Genomic DNA, 24,117 nt, shown 5'->3' on the forward strand with positions numbered 1-24,117 from the left:
CATATCCCACTTTAGACAATGAATGTGTTGCATCTTACATTGGAAGGGTGCCATCAGTTTGAAGAGAAGACTTGATCTCGACAGGGATTATTCCATTGTCACTCTTACAGATATTGCCGTACATAGGTGTATCTAGTACAATGAGATTGGCTAGGACAGGTTAAGTTGATTATTCCCTCAAATAGAGTCATAGAGATATACAGCAAGGAAACAGATTTTTCGGTCCAACTCGTCCATGCTGACCAGATATTCTAAATTAATCTAGATATCCCAACCCAATCTAGTCTCACCTGCCAGCACCCGGCCCATATCCCTCCACACCCTTCCTATTCATATACCCATCCAGATGCCTCTTAAATGTTGCAGTTGTACTAGCCTTCACCACTTCCTCTGGCAGCTCATTCCATACATGTACCACCCTCTGTGTGAAAAAGTTGCCACTCAGGTCTCTTTTATATCTTTTCCCTCTCACCCCAAACCTATGTCCTCTACTTCTGGACTCCCCCACCCTGGGGAAAAGACTTTGTCTTCTATAAACCTCTAAGGCCACCCCTCAGCCTCCGATGCTCTAGGGAAGACCGCCCCAGCCTATTCAGCCTCTCCCTATAGCTCAAATCCTCCAACCCTGGCAACATCCTTGTATATATTTTCTGAACCCTTTCAAGTTTCACAACATCCTTCTGATAGGAAGGAGACCAGAGCTGCACACAATATTCCAACAGTGGCCTAACCAATGTCCTGCACAGCTGCAACATGACTTCCCAATTCCTGTACTCAATGCTCTGACCAATAAAAGAAAGCATACCAAACATATTCTTCACTATCCTATCTACCTGCGATTCTACTTTCAAGGGGCTATGAACCTGCACTCCAAGGTCTCTTTGTTCAGCAACACTCCCTATGACCTTGTTCTCATTCTGTTTCCTACAACTACATTCTAGCAACTATTTCTTTCCCGATTCAGCAAACCCAATCTCTGATGGTACTACTGAGTCGCTCTTGGTGATATAGATGGAGAAGGCACTCACCCAGAGAGCATGTAGCTTCATAATAACTACTTATACTTCTGTCAGTTTTGTCCCATTAAAATACTTATTCATGGGGTAAAAGTGAGCAGCATGGAGGATGTGGGGAGATCTGTTGTGGTAATGTCAGTGGACTAGTAGTTACAAGACCAATGTTAGCACTCAGTGCAGATGACATCAATCCCCATCACACCATCAGGTGGAATTTAAATTAATTTTTACAAATCTGGAATTGAAAGGTAGTCTTAGTGATCATTAAATAAACACTGATGATTGGAAAAAATCTATCTGTTACATTGAGGCCCTTAGTGAAGGAAGTCTGCTGTGCTTACACAGTCTGGCCCACTTGTGACTACAGATCCACAGTATTGTGATTGATTCTGAACTGCTACTCAGTTCCAGAGCAATTAGATAGGCAACAAATTGTGGCCTTACCATCAATGCCCACATCTGACAAAAGAACAAAAACGATCTTAATCTGCAAATTACTTCCCTGTTTATACCTGATCTGAAGCTACAAGGTTTCAAGGAATTAAGCCCCTCAATATCAAGCACTCCTAAAGCCATTCCTCCTGCCAAATGACTGCATAGCACGGTGCCACCATCTCAGATGGGTCTGTCTTGTTGGTGGGGAAGAGTTAGTCATGGACAATCTAGGAATTTAGCATGGTTATGATTTGATAAATGTGATTATTATGATGAAAATTATGATATATAGTCATATTGAACTTCTGGTTGTTTTTAAAAGCAGACTCTGCGACCAAAACCAAATGACTGCAAATCTAAATTCTAAGCAACATGATTCAGAGAATGTCCAGAAGATCAGTGTAGATTATCCTCAGTCTCAAGAGAGACCCTGGAATGTCACACCCAATGGATGTCTAGAAAGCTTCATAGAGAAGGATATCAAAGGCAATAGTGCATGTAAACTAAATTGACATCTCCTGTACATTATTGCAGATGGAACACTATTAGAGTAAAAAAGAGCAATCTGCATGAGAGGCATGTTTGCACTTTCCTTTTCAAGAACACAAACAGTCTCTGAAACCCACTTTTAGTCCTGGTTCGTGTGTGCCAAAAGTGTGTGTTGTGAAGGTCACAGTTGCAAAACCCCTCTAAATGCTGCAGATAAAAAAGGAAATAGCCCTCTCTTTTCTGGATGCCAGAAAGCAAAAGGAAATTGCTGAAAGGAAAAAGGACAAAGACTTTTCAGCTGAATTGCAAAGCCAAGCATCTCAAAACCAACTGCTCATCTAGCAACATCAGTGTGACCGGTATCAGCCAACATCATATTACCTACCTTTCATAGAATTCAGAGACTAAGCTGAATAAATTTCTTTTTAAAACTTTTTTTGGATTCACCTTTCGTTTCTAATCTGTGTTGCATTATTGTTTCTTCTTGCACTTCGTAATGAGAAAGTATTCTTCCATAAGCTCAGGAAAGCCTGGTTAAAGTGGTTTCTTTTCAATCATGAATTTATTTGGTCTGGGGGAAAGGCATCCATAATGGAGGAGATAATTTAATTCAAAGTTAATTTAGAAACTAAGTGTAATCAACTGAGGGAAACATGGATATGGAAAGCGAGCGAGTTCATCCCTCCTTACCCAGGATCTGGATGAATTATTTTATCCTGTCCTGTGATAAGTGAGTAGCCTGGCTGGCGACAGGTTGTGATATTACACAAAATTATTGCTTGAACATCTATGGAATACTTTGAACAATACTGGAACCAGTCTCCAGATGTTAATGATGAAAACTTTGGAGGATTTCCTAGGCTGAACATGTGTTTGTTATGTCTCGACTCAATGTCTTGTTTGTAGCTATGTAATTGGTCTGATTCTATTCTTATGTTTTTTTGTAGCTGATTGGTGCAACCAAGTGACTTTCTAACTCAGCTGAAGTGGCATTTAATTGTATTGGTGTGTGGACCTGACGTTACACCTAAGTGACACCTATCTGTCGACCTTGTTCCCTACAAACCATCCAGGAAGCAAGAGTTGTTTGGTGGTAAAGAGCTTGAGCATTGCTGAAAAAATTACTGTCAATTTGTAAAGCTTTCCATTTTGCAAATCAGGGCATTCACAAGAATACCTATGTAAAAAGGAACAAGATTTTATACTGTACAAGAAGAGTGTGCTGACTGGATGACATGGTACAGGCATTGGCATGGAGAAGGAATCAGTTCAGCAATAACTGACAGTTAACTAGCAAGCTTGATGTAAATTCAAACAAGGAACAGATTGACACTGTTTGGTCCACAAATTATCCTGAAGAATGAACCAGAGAATGGCTGTCACTATTCCGTTAATTTGAAACCAGTATCAGCACAACAGTACAGAAATTTATATTCCACATTAATTATTTAAGAGAGGGAGAATAGCTTCATGGCTTGCTAAAATGTGTGACAGAATCCTATGACTGAGTTAGCATTTATGCAAAATTACATTGAACAGATTGGTAATTAGGTTACAAATTTATTCCTTAGCTATACCTGAAATGCATAAACTTTTATTTTTTTTGATTTGACCTGTTTATGCCATTTATATTACCTTAATTAATTATCACATGTTAAACAGTATCCATTGGAAATAGTCCTGCACCGCAAATTCACTGAAACAGAAGTTGTTTGGCTATGTTACTAAACACAATAAATCTTTCTGATCATGTATTCTCTGAAAACAAAGCATCTGTTCCTGCACATAGTTTCAATTTAAATGCTCATAAAGAGGGCCCAAGACATTTGCTCACCATGAGCTTGATACTGAAATTGTATGTAAAGTGATCCTACAAGACACTGGCTACCTGAAGGAGATAATTTCTTGCTGTTTATTATGTAAACTATGAATACCACTTTCATCGTGGAGAGTCATGCAGCATAGAAACAGATCCTTCGGCAAAACATGTCTATGCCAACACAAACTATATTAATCCTATTTATCTGCCCTTGATCCATAGCCTAATATGCCCTGGCATTTTATGTGCTTGTCCAGATGCTTCTTATAGTTACAGAGATGTACAGCACAGAAACAGACCCTTCGGTCCAACTCGTCCATGCTGATCAGACATCCTAACTTAATCTAGTCCAATTTGCCAGCACTTGGCCCATACTCCTCTAAACCCTTCCTACTTATATACCCCTCCAGATGCGTTTTAAATGCTGTAATTGTACCAGCCTCCACCACTTCCTCTGACAGCTCATTCCATACATGTACCACCCTAAAATTGCAAGAGTACCCACATTTACCACCCTCTTAGGCAGATCATTCCACATTTCCACCATCACCTGGGAGGGAAAATGTTTCTTCAGATCCCCTCTAAACCTCTTATACCTCACCTTAAACTTATGCTCTCTGTTATTAAACATGTCTGCTTTGGGGAAGAGATTCTCACAATCTATTCAGTCTTGTAAGTTTGCAAATCTTAGTCAAACTCCCCCTCAGCCTCCTCTGCTTCAAGGAAAACAAACCTAGCCTATCCAGTCCCTCCTCATAACTAATGATTTTTTATTCCTGATGAATCTCCTTTCCAGTGCAAACATGTCCTTCCGAGTGTGCAGTGTTCTGGTTGCCAAACTCAGTATTCCTTGTGTGGCCTAACCAAATGTTTTGTAAAGTTGTAAGATGACATCCTTGTTCCTACATTCTACTCCTCGGCTAATGAAAGCCAGCATTCTGTATGCCTTTTTCACACCCTGTCTATCTGTGCTAACACCTTCAGGAATTTTGGAACGTGTACACCAAGGCCCTTTTGTTCCTCAGTACTCCCTAGAGAGTCCTACCATACATTGTGTAAATCCTTCCCTTATTAGACCTCCCAAAGTGCAACACCTCACACTTATCAGGATTTAATTCCACCGACCAGTGCCCTGCCCAATTTTCCTGCTGATCAATATCAGATCATAGCCTGCAAATAATCTTCCTTACTATCAACAATATCACCAATTTTCCTGTCATTTGCAAGTTTACTAACATTCAACATTCACGTTATAGTTGTTAACATACATAACAAGCAGCAAAGGTACCATCATTGATCCATTGTGGTACACACACGGTCACAGGTTCCCAATCACAAAAACAACCCACCACATCAACTGCACTTCCTTCATCAATATACCTAGTCACTTTTTCAGAAAATATTAGAGAGGTGCTGGAAAAGGACAGCAGTTCAGGCAGCATCCAAGGAGCAGTAAAAACGACGTTTCGGGCAAAAGCCCTTTATCAGGAATTCCTGATGAAGAGCTTTTGCCAGAAACATCGATTTTACTGCTCCTTGGATGCTGCCTGAACCTCTGTGCTTTTCCAGCACCTCTCTAATCTAGACTCTGGTTTCCAGCATCTGCAGTCATTGTTTTTACCCACTTTTTCAAAAAGCTCAATTAAATTAGTCAAAAAGGATCACCCTCCAACAAATCTTTGCCATCTTTGATCAATCCTCCCCTTTCCAAGCTTTGATTAATCTTGTCTCTCCATCCTGAAGTGTGCTCAGTCTACAACCGATCTCAAAAACAAATTGAACATCAGCTATTTCACACTGCTATGATACATCAGCAATACAAATTGGGAGAAAGGACACTGGACTTGAAACACTAACTCTACTTTCTCTCCCAGATGCTGCCAGACCTACTGAGTTCCACCAGTTTCGTTTTTTGGTTGTAACATAAGGATTGTCACCATTAACAGGATTCTGCCATTAAGCCAAGAACACATTCTTCATATCTCACAAATGAAAAATGTAAATGTATTTCAGAGTCAGTGTGATGCCAGATATGTCATTATACATCTTAAAACTGGTGAATTGTATTAAACAACATGGTCGTTTTGAACAACTGAAGTGACACGATACTGATTTTGTCTAAGAGGCTTGTGCCTGCAAAACTCGTAACACGTTGTCAACACTAGATGGGATTCTATGACTGGATATCATTTGCTTAAATAATCCAGAGTGTGCTATGACGTACCCTGCTGACCAATTTAAAGCTGTCATTTGGACAACACCTTTACCAGACTTCAAGTGCCACCAATCATCACTAGTTATTCTCCTTTATATTGGCCTTAGAAATGTCCCAATCGTGACAAAAAGCTCGACCAAACTTGGCTTTTTCTTTCCATTATTTAATATGCTTTTAATATGCTAGTTGGGAGTTTCTAAAATGTTTCATATTCACTTTTATCAATAAAAGCTTTACATTTCAATTTTTTTTTAAAACTGAGTTTAAGATCTGAAATGTTAAATTTGGTGGATTACTATGCCAGAGTCTGGGGTACAAACTCAATCATTAATCACTGCACTACAGGGAAGGGGATGTGAGGATTGGCAGGAAAGAAAGGGTGTGTGTGCATGATGTATTTTCAATAGATTAAGCAGAACTTTATAAACAAGGTTTTACAAACTGTAACAATCGAAAATTGTAAAAGTACCTCATTTTTCTCCACAACTAGCCAGGCCACTTGTAAACCTTCAAGGCCGCTAAATGGGATTTCTCTTGTCAGCATTTCCCAAAGAACCTGGAAAATACAGTATACCTTTTAACATTTAGCTAAACCCACTGGTAAAAAACATAAAATGCAGATCATTTCAACAACTCTTCCAGGTAACTATTAAGGCAATGAATGACATTCAATGATAGTATATCCAAGAAAAATACTTTGGTAATGATGCAGATCTACTAATATGGACTTTGCAGATTATGTTTTCTGATTATGACTGATACAGTCACAACACATTTGAATTAATCAAACAGCCAGAATATCTAAACTCAGCAAATCTGACAGCATCTGTGGGGAGAGAAACAAAATGAACACTATTAATTCTGACTTTTCAGAATGAGGAGTCATATTGGACTTGAAACATCTACCCTGATTGACCTACCAGCCTTGATCCCTTTAACTTATTGTTTTGTGGAACTGTGTGAATAACTCCCCATTGAGGTGCTCTAATTTCCCAGCATGTTGCAACAATACCCATCTTGCTGATGCTCCTCAGCTATGGGGCTTCTGTTTGGATCAGCAGCATCAAAAACTTGCCCACCTTCCCTAATAGGGCAGCAAACCCAGAGACAATCAGTTAAGAGACTGCCCCAAGAAGAATATGCTACTGGATGTGCTGCAGGCAAATGTGGGCTGGGCAACTCCAGCTAATTCCAATATTGGGTCTCAAGAAAATTCCATCCTTTTTCTGTCTCCAATCTTCCAAGAAATAGTAATCTACAACAAGACAATTGTTATGAAAGGATTTGAGATTTTCAGTTTTATCAGTGGAAGAAGAAGTACAAAAATAGTTTATTTATGAAGTGAGTACAAGCTATAATGCTAATGTGCAGCAAGAATGATGGAACAGACCTTCAGGTGAAGCAAAAAATTGTTCCACTGGGCAAGGAAGATCAGACAAAATCAGACTGGCAGCATTACTACTTTGATGGCATTAAGCAGACTTTTGACACATGAAGTGTTGAATGGAACATGCATACAAAGAAATGAAATGTTGAATTGTTCAGCATCCTTGCAAACATATAAACAAGAATGAGAATAGCCCACTCGGTCCTTTTGAGCCTGCCCCACCCATTCACAATAAGATCATAGCTGATTTGATTTTAACCTCTATTCTTCATTCTTGCATGCCCCGATAATCATTCAGCCTCTTAGCAATCAAGAATCTATCCACCTCTGTCTTAAAAATATTTAAAGATTGTAAAAATAGAGTAACCAGAGAGTCTGGATCAAAATATATCAGGCCGCTAAAAAAAAAGTTTCATCTCTGGCATCACCCCTCAAAGCACAGAGGAATAGAAAGCTGGTCAGAGGACCACTAATTTTACCATCATGTCAAAATGGAGCAAGAGGTACACAAAGTAATTATAGACAAGGTGGTCTAATTTGGAAAAGTTTCGGACAGAATAGATCACCATTTGCAAATGGAGGATAGTCAATCTGGATTTTTAAAGGGAAGGTCATGTCTGAATAAATTAACTTTTCAAAGAGGGAACAAGAGGAGTTGATTCTGGTAAAATATTTGATTCGACTAGGTGAACTTTAGCAAGATATTTAACAAGAATTCACATGGCAGAAAGATCAGAAAATTACTAGCTCATGAATTTGCAATTGAGAGTTTGCACTAATAACTTACTTAGATTCCCTACAGTATGGAAACAGACCCTTCAGCCCAACAAGTTCACGCTGACCCTCCGAAGAGTAATCCACCCAGACCCATTTCCCTATATTTACCCCTGACTAATGCACTGAACACCCAGAGGAAACCCACGCAGATACGGGGAGACACAGACAGTCGCCCGAGGCGGGAATTGAACCCGGGTTCCCTGTCGCTGTGAGACAGCAGTGCTAACCACTGAGCCACTGTGCCGTCGAAAGGCCTTCAAGCAAGGTCTTAAAAGTTAAGCTTTTTTTTTTAAGGCAAGAGGACACTGATAGGGGTAGTCTTGAAAACTTCTGAAAATAGGTATCCTTTTAATTTACTGCGAAACTGACTGCCTACACCAACACAAACTTGTAAAGAATCCATCACAAATTTTTTGAAGTTATATTCAGTTATTAAAAATTGACTGGCATTCTAGACACTGGGTTAACAATGCTGATCCTGTGATTAAAAAATTGCATTCTATGATATAGTCAGATCATGCTGGTTCATACCACATTTATATGCAGAAAATTTGTGAACATTGTGTAATTTTGAGTAAAATGTGTGCCTGGATGGGCAATTGTGCCCAAAATGAAAACTCCAGAGTAATCTGCTTAGTGATTCATCTTTTCAATCAATAGCCAAGTTAACTCCTTTCTGAACTACTGAAATGCTATATTTGGCTTTCTTCACAAGTATCAAAACACATTTGAACATATTAAATATACACAGCAAAGCCTAGATATTATCATACCAAAGATCATTATTGTTACAGTCAATAAAAATGGATTTTTAGAAATTATCCATAAATTACACAAGATTGCTTGTGACTTGAGTAAGCATTAACCCCCAACATTTGGTCCAAAATCCTCAATTTCTCATAAATATTGTGCTAATTTGGGAGCAGTGTTGGTGGGGAAAAAAAACTATTTAATTTTTTATTCTCCCCAATTGCTCTTTTCTCACTCAAATGATAAAATCAATAGATAGCTGGGATGAACCAGTCCTTTAGTTCAGAACTGTGGTCAGGAACCAGTGGCATTATCAGCAGTTCCAAGGGCAAAGCATAGAGTTCAAGGCCTCTAACGTGTTACTTGGATAAAAGTTAATACCCTACTTTTTACCGAAAATTTGACTCAAATATTCAGTCTCAAAAATACAGCTTTTACATGAGAATATTGGTAAATACACATTAATTTTTCACTCAATTTTACATGTTTCAAGAAATATCATGAATATGGAATAATGTAACACTTTGAAATTGACACTTACACAATTAATGTTTGTGAGAGACTATTTTTCTATTGCATCATATACTTACCACACCATAGGAGAACGTGTCACATGTTTCAGCCACTGGCAGGCTCTGTATAACTTCTGGTGCCATCCATGGGAAGGTTCCCACCAGGCTCATGTGTGTTGTGTGAGAGTGAAACCGTGAGGCACCAAAATCACAAATCTGGGGTAATGCAAAACGCAATCATGTAAGACATTCTTGTTTTCAAGCACAATACTACATAAAAGCTCAGAACTCTTGGCAGGGAGATTTGCTGGAGCTGCTTGGTAGGATTTAAACTAGGCAGGTCTTTGGTTGGGGGGGGGGGGGGGGGGGGGAGTGGGAAAAGAGGCACACCCGGGGAGATTGCAAGGGAAATGAGATCAATCTGAAACTGGAACAGTTGAGACAGTTGAGAACAGAAGCGAGTCAAACATTCAGAGGAGACAGGGACAAAGCAGAGAACAAGGTAAGACTGATAAATTCAACTGCATTTATTTCAATGCAAGAGGCCTAACAGGGAAGGCAGATGAACTCAGTGCAAGGTTAGGAACATGGGTCTGAGATATCATAGCAATTACAGAAACGTGGCTAAGGGATGGACAGGACTGGCAGCTTAATATTCCATGATATAAATGCTATAGGAAGAACATAAAAGGGAGGCAAGAGAGAAGGGGGAGTGGTGTTTTTGATAAGGGACAGCATTACAGCTGTACTGAGGGAGGATAAATCCGGAAATACATCCAGGGATGTTATTTGGAGGGAACTGAGAAATAGGAAAGGGGTGATCACCTTATTGGGATTGTATTATAGACCCCCTAATAGTCAGAGGGAAATTGAGAAACAAATTTGTAAGGACATCTCAGTTATTTGTAAGAATAATAGGGTAGTTATGATAGGGAATTTTTACTTTCCAATCATAGACTGGGACTGCCATAGCGTTAGGGGTTTAGATGGAGAAGAATTTGTTAAATGTGTACAAGAACATTTTCTGATTTAGTTTGTGGATGTATCTACTAGAGAAGGTGCAAAACTTGACCTACTCTTGGGAAATAAGGCAGGGCAGATGACTGAGGTGTCAGTGGGGGAGCACTTTGGGGCCAGCGACCATAATTCTATTAGTTTTAAAATAATGATAGAAAAGGATAGACTAGATCTAAAAATTGAAGATCTAAATTGGAGGAAGGCTAATTTTGAGGGTATTAGGAAAGAACTTTCAAAAGCTAACTGGGGGCAGATGTTCGCAGGTAAAGGGACGGCTGGAAAATAGGAAGCCTTCAGAAATGAAATAATGAGAGTCCAGAGACAATATACTCCTATTCGGGTGAAAGGAATGACTGGTAGGTGTAGGGAATGCTGGATGACTAAAGAAATTGAGGGTTTGGTTAAGAAAAGAAGGAAGCATATGACAGGTATAAACAGAATAGATTGAGTGAATCCTTAGAAGAGTACAAAGGCAGTGGGAGTATACTTAAGAGGGAAGTCAGGAGGGCAAAAAAGGGACCTGAGATAGCTTGGGCAGATAGAGTTAAGGAGAATCCAAAAGAATTTTACAAATACATTAAGGACAAAACAGTAACTAGGGAGAGAATAGGGCCCCTCAAAGATCAGCAAGGCAGCCTTTAGTGTGGAGCCACAGGAGATGGGGGAGATACTAAACAAGTACTTTGCATCAGTGTTACTGCGGAAAAGTAAATGGAAAATATAGTATGTAGGGAAATAGATGCTGACATCTTGAAAGAGGAGAAAGTGCTGGATGTCTTGAAATGCATAAATGTGGATAAATCCCCAGGACCTGATCAGGTGTTCCCTTGAACTCTGTGGAAAGCTATGGAGGTGATTCCTGGACCCCTTGCTTAAGATATTTGTATCAAAGATAGCCACAGATGAAGTGCTGGAAGACTGGAGGTTGGCTAACATGGTGCCACTATTTAAGAAAGGTGGGAAGGACAAGCCAGTGAACTATAGACCAGTGAGCCTGATATTGGTAGTGGGGCAGGTTGTTGGAGGGAATCCTGACGAACAGGATGTACATGTACTTGAAAAGGCAAGGACTGATTAGGGATGGTCAACAATGGAGTGCCACAAGGATCGGTGCTGAGTACACTACTTTTTGTCATTTATACAAATGATTTGGATGTGAGCATAGTTAGTAAGTTTGCAGATGACACCAAAATTAGAGGTGTAGTAGACAGCAAAGAAGGTTACCTCAGATTACAACAGGATCTTGATCAGATGGGCCAATGGGCTGAAAAGTGGTAGATGGAGTTTAACTTAGACAAACGTGAGGTGCTGCGTTTTGGGAAAGCAAATCTTAGCAGGACTCAGGCACTTGATGATAAGGTCCTGGGGAGTGTTGCTGAACAAAGACACCTTGGAGTGCAGGTTCATAGCTCCTTGAAAGTAGAGTCGCAGGAAGATAGGAAAGTGAAGAAGGCGTTTGGTATGCTTTCCTTTATTGGTCAGAGTATTGAGTACAGGAGTTGGGAGGTCATGTTGCGGCTCTACAGGATATTAGTTAGGCGACTGTTGGAATATTGCGTGCAATTCTGGTCTCCTTCCTATCGAAGCATATTGTGAAACCTTAAAGGGTTCAGAAAAGATTTACAAGGATGTTGCCAGGGGTGGAGGGTTTGAGCTATAGGGGGAGGTTGAATAGGTTGGGGCTGTTTTCCTTAGAGCGTCGGAGGCTGAGGGACGACCTTATAGAGGTTTATAAAATCATAAGGGGCACAGATAGGATAAGTAGACAAGATCTTTTCCCTGGGGTGGAGGGGTCCAGAACTAGAGGGCATAGGTTTAGGGTGAGAGGGGAAAGATATAAGAAAGACCTAAGGGGCAACATATTCACACAGAGGGTACGTGTATGGAATAAGCTGCCAGAGGAAGTGGTGGAGGCTAGTACAATTGCAACATACGATGGGTATATAAATAGGAAGGGTTTGGAGGGATATGGGCAGGGTGCTGGCAAGTGGACTAGATTAGGTTGGGATATCTGGTTGGCATGGATGAGTTGGACCGAAGGGTCTGTTTCCATGCTATGACTCTATACTCACCTTTAGCGCTCTGTCCGCAGCAATCACCACTAGATGTAACATTAGAATGAGAGAGAGAGAGAGGTCAGATGTTATTTCAGCTGAGAAGTTTATATGTAGAAAATAGAATCAAAACAGAAAAAAACAGATTTTAATTAATTAACCTTGTGGTCTTTGAGATAGTTATGCGGGATAAAACACTATTTTATCACCAAAACCACAACTTAAAAATATTCAATTTGTAGAAAATTACTGCTATTAAAGAATTTATTGTAAAACAAAAGGAACGAATTGCAGACGTTTGCTCAGTTTTGTCATCCTAATATTCAATGAACTAAAGCAGAAATATTAACTTCAACTTTTCCTCCTTAATCATACTGACTAAAGAAACTCCTGGAGGGAGCAGGATTTTGTTCTCTGAAATTCCACTGATTTTTCTCAGCTCAATAAAGAAACTGAATCCATTCTGTGCCTTCAACACTGTGGTATCCAAGACAGAAGAATGGAAGTGGAAATGGCTTTCAGTTATTAAATTAGGAGTTTTAGCATTGTCCAAAAGTGAGTAATTGATAGTGATACAGTTATGCTGCTCTCTACCTGAATGTGTTGGCTTGAGTTTACAGAGGAATATAGATTGATAAAATAACTGGGTTAAAATTTGGCAGATCTAGAATAACATGAGAAAATGGAATCTTGCCCACTTTGGCACGATGAATCGAAAACCAGAACATCATTTGAATAGAAAGAGACTGCAGAACTCTGCAGTGCAGAGCGATTGGAGTGTCCTGGAATGTGACTCACAAACAGTTGGTATGCAGGCTCAGCAAATGACTAGGATGACAAATGGAACATTGGTATATACTAGAAGGGGGATTCAGTACAAGAGTAAGGACATGCTTTTACAACTGCACAAGCCTATAATTTTTAGAATATTGTGTACAATATTGAATCCCTAACTCAAGAAAAGGATAAAACTGTATTAGAGGTAGTTCAGAGAAGATTCATATGTCTTATTCCTGGGCTGAAAGAGGTACTTTATAGACAGGTTGGGGCTGCATCCATTAGAATTTTGAAGAATGAGAGGTAATCTCATTGAAACATGTAAAATCCTCAAATGTGGGTACTGAGGATACTTATCAGGAGAGACTAGAAATAGGGGACACAGTTCAAAAATAATTTAAATTTAAAGTGGAGAAGAATTTGAGTTGATACACTCTTTCTTCAGTGGGTTGTTAATTGGAGAAATTATTTTTCCCAGATTGAAGTGGGTCAGGGAAATGAATGTTTTTAAGACTGCATTAGACAGACTATTGATTAAACAGCAAAGTAAAGTTGAGGCCACCAAGATCTTAACAAATAGGTGAGCAGGCCTAAAAAAATCTGAACATCCAATTCAAGCCCTAACTTTTGTGCATCATTGATGATAAACACAGTTTCATGGACTCAGCATACAAAACATGTTTCTGAAATTGAGATCAACCATAAATATACTGCAAACAATTTCATTGTGCGCGCAATAGGAGGGAACTTTGAAACCTCTGGGCTTCTTTCTTGATGATTCATATAATATTTTGAATTTTCTTATAACTGAGTATGTAGTTCTCCTTCAAGAATACTACAGGGCAAGAGTGTCCAATGATGTTATCCTTCAGTGCGAATTCAAAATACATCAAAATTGCTTTAAAAGATTACTTACACGTTTACAGTTTTAAAGTTACAAGTGTGGGTATGGAATTTACAAGATTGGGTGACAGGACAAAATTTTTCCATTTCCTGTACCTTTGCTGAGAAACATTAGAGTCCCAAAGACACTTCTGGATGCATGGTTACCTTAATATTGTTTTGACTGTTTAAAAATATCTCTATTTGCAAAGATTTATCTTCAAAGATATGCCTTAGTTTTTAATTTTAGTACATTAATAGCTTACCATTTCGAGACTTGAGATCCCTGTGAATTACCTTTACTGGAGCATCCATATGTAAGTAATGCATACCTTTAAGGAAAATGAGACAAACAGTCAGAATATGTCACAACAAAATGGATTTAACGAAGTCTGCAAAATCTAAAGTCAAGTTAAAATACAGAAGCACAAGGAAACAGAAACAGCAGTTGTTGAAATTTAACAATGTACCAGTGAGGGAAAGCTGATTGAGGAAGATAGGAGAGGAATAAAGCATCAAGGGATGAAAAGGCAGAAATGCCAAATATCATTCATCGGCTATGAGCCATTCTTTTTGGTTTAAAAATTAGAAATATTCTGCCACAGTCAGTCAATCTTAACAAACACAGCACAAGAACAGCTCCATGTGTTCAAATCACAGTGATTTTAATCACTCTAGTTATCTTCAAGTGACATAATATTTCTAGGTTCGACTTTGAACCCTACTAGTATAATTGGAGATAGCAACTCTTAAGTTCAGAAAATGCTTTCCAGGCATTCAAAGACCTGGCACTGTTTTAATGCAACATGATTCAAAAATGCTTTTACCGGGCAAATAATATCCATATACTTTCTACATTTCAGATTAGCCGATGAGATAAAGATGGGTGAGAGAAGATGTTTTGCTAACAGATCTAAGGAAATGACAGATGAAGTTAGTACATTGGAAATGAAGGGCCCTGATGATGGGCAGGTTGTAGGGTCTGAAGTTCAGTTTAGAGTCAAACAGACCAACTGAAGCCAGAGATCATAATTTATTAGGATCAATAAGACTGAGATGATTGACATGGCGAAAGTTAGAACTGGGAATTTGGTGGTGGGCAGGGTGGGGGTGGGGGGGGAAGGTGGTTTCAAATAGTCCATTTCTGGCTAGAAAAGCAGAGAATCATTAATGAGGGGACAGTGCCATAACAAAAAAAGACTATGGCGAGAAAGTACAATCATCAATCACATAGAAAACTGAAGGGACGACGTGTTGTTGGCATAAATGGTTTGGTAGCACCTGCATATAGTTTTCAACAGAATTTTTGGATAGCAATCAGAAGTGAACCTCCAGCATAATATGCTCTCCCTAGCTCAGGATGAAATCAATAGTGAGTTAATTAATCTCAGTGATTAGCTCAAAACTAAACTGAGCTCAGGGGCAAACCCAAGGTTTTCCTGTGTGATGCTGTATTGCACAATGCATTTATTCAAAGCTTCTAGAACAGCACGTCATGTCTCAGCTAAAGTAGATTGGGAAAGTACATGAAAAGGCAGGAAGCAAACATTTGGAAGCTTTTAAATAATCACTATATTATTTGCAGTTAACCCTTTAAGGCATGAAAATCCACTGGAAAAAGTAACCCAATTGTAATTAATATAGGAGGTCAAGATAGAATTCGATCAAGAAAAGTTTATAATGATACCTAAAATAGTAGTGGTCTGAGAATTGGGAGAATTTTAGAATTCAGCAAAGTGAGAATGGAAGAGAAAAGAAATGAGATTAGCCAAGAAAGTAACACAGGGCTGAAATTTCCCATTTGTTGACAAAGTGCTTTCTCAAGTGAGACTCACACAAACTCACCACACGAACCCTGCCAGTGCATATACACCTCACCAATACTCATATTCCACAACTATTATTATTGTATACATCATGTGCACTCAACAACTCCCACTCACCTATCCTCCCAAACTACTAATTATTCCTTCCATTTGCGCTTCCTACTCACTGACTGGGGACACCTCATCACCTCACATCGCACATCACTGCGAAATGGTATTTTATTCAGAGTCATTATATTCAGTCTCTTTATTGACTCATAGCAGGAATAATCATCTTCGCTCAGACTGATGTCTTCCCAGCATCACAACACACATACCAGTAATTCTGAGGCTTGCTGCATCTGACCAACAGTACTGATGGTAGCTAACCCCGTTTTAGAATTAGACGATCCCATTGAGTGACTACGGCAAATTGTTCCCCTTTTGACTTTCACACATAGCCATTTGATTGAAGCACTTGCAGTGTTTGTGCCATGTAAACTGCTGGCACATGCTGTAGATGTAACATTAACATAACCCTGTGAGGTACAGCAATTTGTCCATCCCTTTGATAGTTTACTGTTCTGTGGCAAGCTGCTGCCTCTCCTTTTTGAAAGTTTGCTTTATGCCACTTCCTTTTATGAATGACCTACACTAGTACCTGTTTTCGCTAACCAAAAGAAAAGGTGAAATTTTTCCCATATAAATTAATGATTCTACGCTTTACGCCATTTCAGCTTACGAAAGGTTTTATAGGAATGCTCTACTTTCCAATATTGGGAGATCCTGTACACTAAAAAGCAATGCAAACCAGAGAGGTTGGTTACCTCCACATAAACATTAAGTGAGTAAGTGTTAAGAAATGAAATTAAAAGCCATGAGATGCATCCTGTATAGATAGGGGAGATGTACATGTGCCCCAGCACTTACAGTGACCTGGCAGAAATGTGCAAGCCATAAGTGGTCACTCAACTGCAAATTGAATTCCCCCTGAAAAGCTGAGCTGGTGTGTGAGGTGGCTTGAAAAAAAAGGAATGATGTTGTGTGAGGCTGGTAGGTTGACGATGTCAACTTGCTTGGATTAATAGAACTGTATCTATGAAGCGTGCAGAAATGTTGTAGCAAAGATAGAGTTTAAAGAAGGCCTGAAGTAGCACATGGTAAGCTGTTGTCACCAGGAAACTGCCTCAGATTATGTCAGGATTCGGGACCATTCTAGGAGAACTGGTAGCTGCATAAAAATGAAGTGTGATTAGCTAAAAAGGAAATACAAGCATGAAAATAAGATACTTGCTACTAATTGGTGAGATTCTGAACAAGGCCATTGAAATCTTAAGAGAAAAATTAAATTATCATTTTTGTTTGTAAAGAATGTGATTTTTCCATTTATGTAGTGTTTCCCCAACTTTTTGCCACTGCCCTCACTACTCAAGGGAATGGAAAATTCTATTCATATAAACAATATTTTATAGATATTTAAATAGGAAGAGAAGAAGAGGGAAACAGAAACAGACAGCCAACCATCAGTGGAAGGCAAAATGCTAGAACCAAGGACTAGAAATGTGGTAATAGGGAACTTAGAAATCATAATATCATGAAGGGAATATGATTCAGGAGAGTCAACACAAAACAATGAAAGTAAAGGTGTGTTTGATAAATCTGTTACACGTCTTTTGAGGGCATAAGTAATAGGACAGATAAAAGGAAAGCAGTGATTGTGGTATATTTGGAGTTTCAGAAGTATCCAAGAATTGAGACTAATATACAGTAGGAGTTTAAAATCGTTAATAGTCAGAAAACAGAGTACGAATAAACAAGACTGGTTTTAGTTGGCACGTTGCAACTAGCAGGGGTACCCAATGACCAGTACTTGAGTCTCAGTTATTTACAATCTACATTAATGTCCTAGATGAAAGGACTGAATGCAACATATCCAAATTTGTCAACAGTACATCAAGGTGGGCAAATAATTGATGAGGATGACACAGATGTTGCAAAGGATATGGACAGGTTGGATGAATAGACAACAAGGGTAGTTGGAATACTACCGACTGAAGTGTGAAGTTAATTTAGTGGGTAACATTTTAAACAAAAACAGAATACTACTGAATGGTGAAAAACTGGGAAATGTTGGCACTCAAAGGAAGGTGTATCCTTCTACAGGAATCACATACAGCAAGGAATTTGGAATGTAAACAATATATTCATGTTTATTCCCTAGGGACTAGAACACAAAAGTGAAGATGTCTTACTACAGTTAGACAGGATAAAAAAAGTAAGGCTGCTTCAGGACTACAGTGTGCAGCTCTGAAGTTTTCTGTTAATAAATAATGGGCCATTCGGTCTGTTATTTCTGAGCCTGATTGCTCAGATCAATCAGCTGTTCTCATGCCCTTGTCCTTTCCCCGTGGTCCTGCAAATTTTCAATCTTCTTATTGAATTCCCTTCGAAATCTTTCAATGCATCTGCCTCCAAATCAAATTCAGACAAGCCATTCCAGATCTGAGCTGCTCGCCTGGGAAATTTATTCGTTATACAACCAGCAAGAATCCCAGAACACAACTGAATATAAATGGATTGTAACTTTTTCGATCATTGTAAATTTCTGTTCTAATTAACACTGCATATGAGATCATGGTCTAAAAATAAGGGGTTAGGCATTTAGGACTTACATGTTCCCTAAGGGTTCTGTTGAATCGCCAAAATTCTTAACACAGCTGTTTTTGAGTTATTGTTACGTGTATTCAATACAGAAGTTGATAGACCTATCAATCACAAGGGAATCCAGGTATATAGGGATAATGCCTTCACTAAAGACTCAGCCGGATAGGATCTCAGTTAATAAGTCAGACCCCAAAATGAAACCTGACTTGAAACATCATAAGTTTCTTTTCACTGTTAGTTACTGTGACTGTTAATTACTGAACATATTCACACGAGGCTGCCATAAACGAAAGAATGCAAGTTTAGTATGCAAAACAAAACAAACACCTACACATGCAAGATAATTTGAAAAGGTCACGACGAACAACAAAAATAATCTAATCTTTTTTCTAACAACACCCTTTTCATTCCTGGTTGCAGAGAAATATTCCACCTTCCCTTTAATTTCTCACTGGACTAAATCTATCCAATTTTCCTTTATAGACGCTGAAACCATTCAACTTTATTTCTAGTTGAGGGAATGGATTCTTTTCGGTTCTGACAACCAACAGACTTCTATAAGTTCTTACATCCAGAAGATGCCACAAACCTAACCAGTCTTATTGCTAGAATGAATCTGCTCTTCTGAACTGAAAAACTTATACATCTGCTGGTGTGAAACCAAAACATGATTGAGTTTGGTTCAGAACAATCTGCCAATGGTTCATTGGTTTTTCTGTACGTTGTAGACTCAGAAGTATAAACACTATCAATTATTACCATTAAATTCCATAATATATACAGACTACAAATAAGATAGCTATGAAATGCTAGAAATATACCAATGATTCTTTTTTTATATAAACCTGATTCTTGTATGTATAAATCATTTTATTCTACATAAATAATACTACAGTGGAGATTTTTCTAGAACTAACACAATGGCAGCACATCATAAAACAGACACAAATGTACAGAGGATCAGTTGGAACGTGAAGTATTTTGGTTCCAGTTTGTACCGACAATGCTTTTTAACATTCCTAATTCCTATCCCTCAGTGACATAGGTCTACAGCAAACAGCTGTACTACAGCTCCAGGAAACTGGAAAATACATGATGTTAAGGAAATGGATTGGCATGGAGCACGACTGCCAGGGACCATTAAGTTTTAGTGCCCCTCCTGTTGCTGTTTTCGAGCAGGACCAGCTGAATTTGTATTGTTCTCAGCTGCTGACAGTGTTACCTGGCAAGTTATGCACAGCTCAGCAAAGGCAAAACAAAAGACTTAAATTCAATAAATGAACTTGAATAAATAGGAATATACAAAAGCAAATGATTAAATGAAAAGACAGAAGACTGTGGAGGCAGATTTAAAAAGTGGGGCAAATCATATTTTAAAAAGTGCAATCTCTTCCACTCCCGAAGTATCTTGTTTCTAGCGGACAAGAATCCTACTATGATTTACGTAATTGGTAATTCTACAATTGTGACCTTAGTAATAATTTATAACTATACTTGGCATATCAGCAGATGCATTGTTATTTAAACTATAAGAGAATTACAATCACTGCTGGATAGGATTTTCAAGGAATCTCAGTGCTCTTTCTCGAAATTAGACAGTTGAGCAACTGCAAAATAAAAGTATTTTTATAACTTCTGGCATACATCGGATTTCATTTTGAGTTAGAAATTAGAATCTCTGCTGATATTGAAGCAGCAATGTCAATAGCAATCCATTGCATTTGCTACTCAATAACTCAGCAATATTAAGAATTCCCCAACAATGAAGCTTCCCCTCTCTCTAAACACCACAATATATACTCAAGAATAGTTGTTATATCTTGGCAACATAGTTATATCTTGTATGGAAATCTGGACAGACTGTCAATGAGGTAGCAATGCTGCTGAATTTGATTCAATCATCGCTTAATTTCTACATGCATGTTAACTTTCAATAGGGCACTGAGCAGTTAGATTAGGACTTTTTTTTGTGGTGATACATTTATATTTGTTCCCTCAGCCAGGGTTGAAGTCAGATATAGTGACTTAAACACTGCCTTAGCTGAGGTCAGATAGGTCACCACAAAGCAGCAACTAAAGCTTTAATTTGGTCACTGGCCCTCAGATTCATCGTTTTCAAATATAAGACTCTTGAAAAACACTTAGGAGTCAGAGTTGTACAACACGAAAACAGACCCCTTTGCTCCAACTCTTCTGTGCTGACCAAATACCCAAAAGAATCTATTCCCATTTGCCAGCATTTGGACTGTATCCCTTCCTATTCATGTACCCATCCAAATGTCTTTTAAATATTGTAGTTGTACCATCCTCCACCACCTCCTCTGGTAGCTCATTTTGTATTCACACCACCCTGTGTGTGAAAAAGTTGCCCTTCAGGTCCCTTTTCAATCTTACCCCTCTCGGCTTAAGCCTATGCACTCGATTAATGTATCTGATAGGTTTTCATGCCTGCCATTGCTGATGCAAGATTCCAGATTTATTTAATTCATTCAACTTAAATTCAGCAACTGCCAGAATAGAAGTTGAACCCATATCTCCAGATTATCAGTTCAACAGCACAGCCGCAATATCACTGTCACCTTAATTGCTGCATGAGCACATTGTGGTCAGCTACAGGGTAATTATATTCTCAATACTTAGTCAACTGCAGATTTGAAAGCCTTTGCTCAGTATGAAGTTCATTTCAAGAGGTAAATTGATTGAATAGTGTTATTCACAAAGTTTGTTTTTTGAACTGCAGTGCAACAATAAACATTAAAACACTTACTAATAAACAAGATTTAGAAAAATGGCCAAAATTATTTAAAGTTAAAATGTATGATTCAAATTCAAGACTTCCTATCATTCAATCATTTTCTGAATTCACACTGGAACACTGTAGTTGAGATGGCATTTACTAGACGTATAGATCCCATACAATTAATTTTCCAACTGAAGCCCATAGACACACAACAGCAATGCATTTATTCTGGTTGCTACAATCTAATGAAACTGGTATAACAAGGCAGTTACTAAAATAATTTCTTGTCCTTCAGTACCAAAGTTGGGGGATGGGGCCAGGCTGAGCCTACTATTTTATGACTTTAGATTTTATTTTTGATGTACAATCTGCTCTTAAATTTAATAGTTTGTGATTTGGAGGCATAGACATACAAATATACACGTATCATTTTAAAACAAAAACTCTCCAATTATGAAGGTACGTTACCTTTAGCAATATCTGTTGCCCAAGTCATAATTTGATCCATGTCCATTTCCTCACTTTTAGCACTTGACAGGTAATCATACAGTGACCCTCCATGAGCATATTCTAATGAAAGAGAAAGGAAAAAACCAGCAAATATTACTTTGAAAAGAATAGATAAAATAATTCAACTGTACTTTTAAATACAATATAGAAACTAGAATAAAAAATCCCTATTGCAGAAAAAAAGTTAACAGTTCACAGACTCTCCTGTTACAGATTATTGGTACAACCAAGGCCCAATTACTCCGATGTTCAGATAATTGTTGGAGCAGCACAAACTGGAGATGCACATTTGGATCACGCTGCACTTGCATGGGACCAGCTTGGGAAATTGAAGATTCTGATAGGTAATTCCACTGCATCTGGAACCCTCTAAATTTATTTTTTTCCAAGTTGGACAATTGGGAGGGCTCTGCTTCGGTTAAGCTAATAGTTATCCAGGGAAAGTCAGAGAGTTAAAATCTTGTATAATGCCTGCGTAGCGAGCAAGTTAACCTTCCAATCTAGCACTCACCATTCCAACTACATCTCTTTCAGACACCAAAACCACACACACAATTAAGCAACTCTTCACAAATAAACTAACTCCACACTCCCTGCTGTGCAGCCCGAATCGCTGGGACCACACTCCTCAGATGCATCATTCCATGTCCCCACCAACTTGTTGCACCCAAAACCGGCTCCCCCCACCCTTCTTCAAACCAGACCTGACAATCCTTCTACAATCATCCCTAATCACTCCATCTCTTATCTGGAACACTAACCCCTTAAACAAATGTACCCTGACCTCTCACTAACCTTACAAACTTACCCTTTCACTGCAGCTATCAAGGGTCTGGCTACGTTTCCTGACATTTAAAACAAGAATGTGGCACAATGACTGCTGCAAAAGAGGGCATGTCTGACTTCCTCTGACTATCCTGTGTTAAGTGTTCAGTTTCCATTGCATCATACTGTAAACATTTGCTATAATTCTGTCTCTTATGATCTTACACTCCACAACCACTTGATGAGGAGCAGCACTCAAAGCTAGTGCTACCAAATAAACCTGTTGGACTATTATCTGGTGTTGTGAGATTTTTAACTTGTACACCCCAGTCCAACACCACCACCTCCAAATCTGTGTTGTGTGGGAATTGTTTGATGCCAGTTTTGCTCCACATTGCTGAAGGAGCCAGGATCAGAATTCCCGACTAGAAATAGAGCTCAGTCCTCTTAGGAAAAGATAGCAGCAGAGTGGTTAAACTGTGATTGTCACTCTCAGAATATCTTTGCTTTTGTTCTACTCATGAATGACATATTTCATAAAAATAAAAAAAAGTAATAAAGTAGGTTAACGGCTGAATACTAGTATCTCAAAGAGGTCATTGTGACTTTGAATCTGAGAAATGCAGGCTATTCACAATATATCTACTGCAACTGTTCTTTTCTTTTACAGTTCAGTGATATAAGATTTCTGGGATAGGCCTTCTGCATGGATTATATAATCCACTCAGCAGCTTCTCTCACTTGCCTCAGTCTACCGGACCAACCTTCCAAGGACCTTCTCCCCTGTACTAACTTAGTCCATATACTGGAGAAAGCTTGGTTCAATCTCCCCCCATGCTATCCCCAGGTTTATCTTGTCCAACTGACCCATCTCCTGCTAACCCAACTTTACGGGCGGCACGGTGGCACAGTGGTTAGCACTGCTGCCTCACAGCGCCAGAGACCTGGGTTCAATTCCCGCCTCAGGCGACTGACTGTGTGGAGTTTGCACATTCTCCCCGTGTCTGCGTGGGTTTCCTCCGGGTGCTCCGGTTTCCTCCCACAGTCCAAAGATGAATTGGTGAATTGGCCATGCTAAATTGCCTGTAGTGTTAGGTAAGGGGTAGATGTAGGGATATGGGTGGGTTGCACTTTGGCAGGGTGGTGTGGACTTGTTGGGCCGAAGGGCCTGTTTCCACACTGTAAGTAATCTAATCTATTTCCACCAAAGCTGCTGACTTCCAAATACCCCTCTTGGTTCCCATAACAGCTGATAATGTTGATGATTTTCTCACCCCAGGTACTATCCTCCTTCAAAGCTGCTGTCATTACCCCTTTCCACAAAAGAAAAAAGTCTTCACAAATTCACCTTGAACCTTCCTTTCATCTTCGAAGCTGTTTCCTCCTACGTCATGCCCATCTTTCCAGAGTTCCATGTTTCAATCAGGATTCCATCCCTATCACTGTACTGAAAAGCATCTTGAATTGATCTTAATTTCTATTCAACTTGGTAAAGGAAAACTA

General features: G+C 39.0%; 1 protein-coding gene across 7 annotated transcripts in view; it reads right to left on the reverse strand.

Annotated features, from left to right (window-relative positions):
• The window catches only part of LOC140482180 (mitogen-activated protein kinase kinase kinase 20-like), a 140,430-nt gene that overhangs the window by 93,623 nt on the left and 22,690 nt on the right, over positions 1-24,117 (reverse strand). For all 7 annotated transcript variants that reach the window (XM_072579203.1, XM_072579208.1, XM_072579207.1 and 4 more), the window contains exons 4-8: positions 21,808-21,909; positions 14,397-14,462; positions 12,490-12,518; positions 9,479-9,616; positions 6,444-6,530 (exon numbers count right to left, since the gene is read on the reverse strand). In XM_072579203.1, coding sequence (XP_072435304.1) covers positions 6,444-6,530; positions 9,479-9,616; positions 12,490-12,518; positions 14,397-14,462; positions 21,808-21,909 — 422 coding nt within the window. The remainder of the gene's footprint in view (positions 1-6,443; positions 6,531-9,478; positions 9,617-12,489; positions 12,519-14,396; positions 14,463-21,807; positions 21,910-24,117) is intronic.

The sequence above is a fragment of the Chiloscyllium punctatum genome, chromosome 10, assembly GCF_047496795.1.
Source record: "Chiloscyllium punctatum isolate Juve2018m chromosome 10, sChiPun1.3, whole genome shotgun sequence".
Lineage (NCBI taxonomy): Eukaryota > Metazoa > Chordata > Chondrichthyes > Orectolobiformes > Hemiscylliidae > Chiloscyllium > Chiloscyllium punctatum.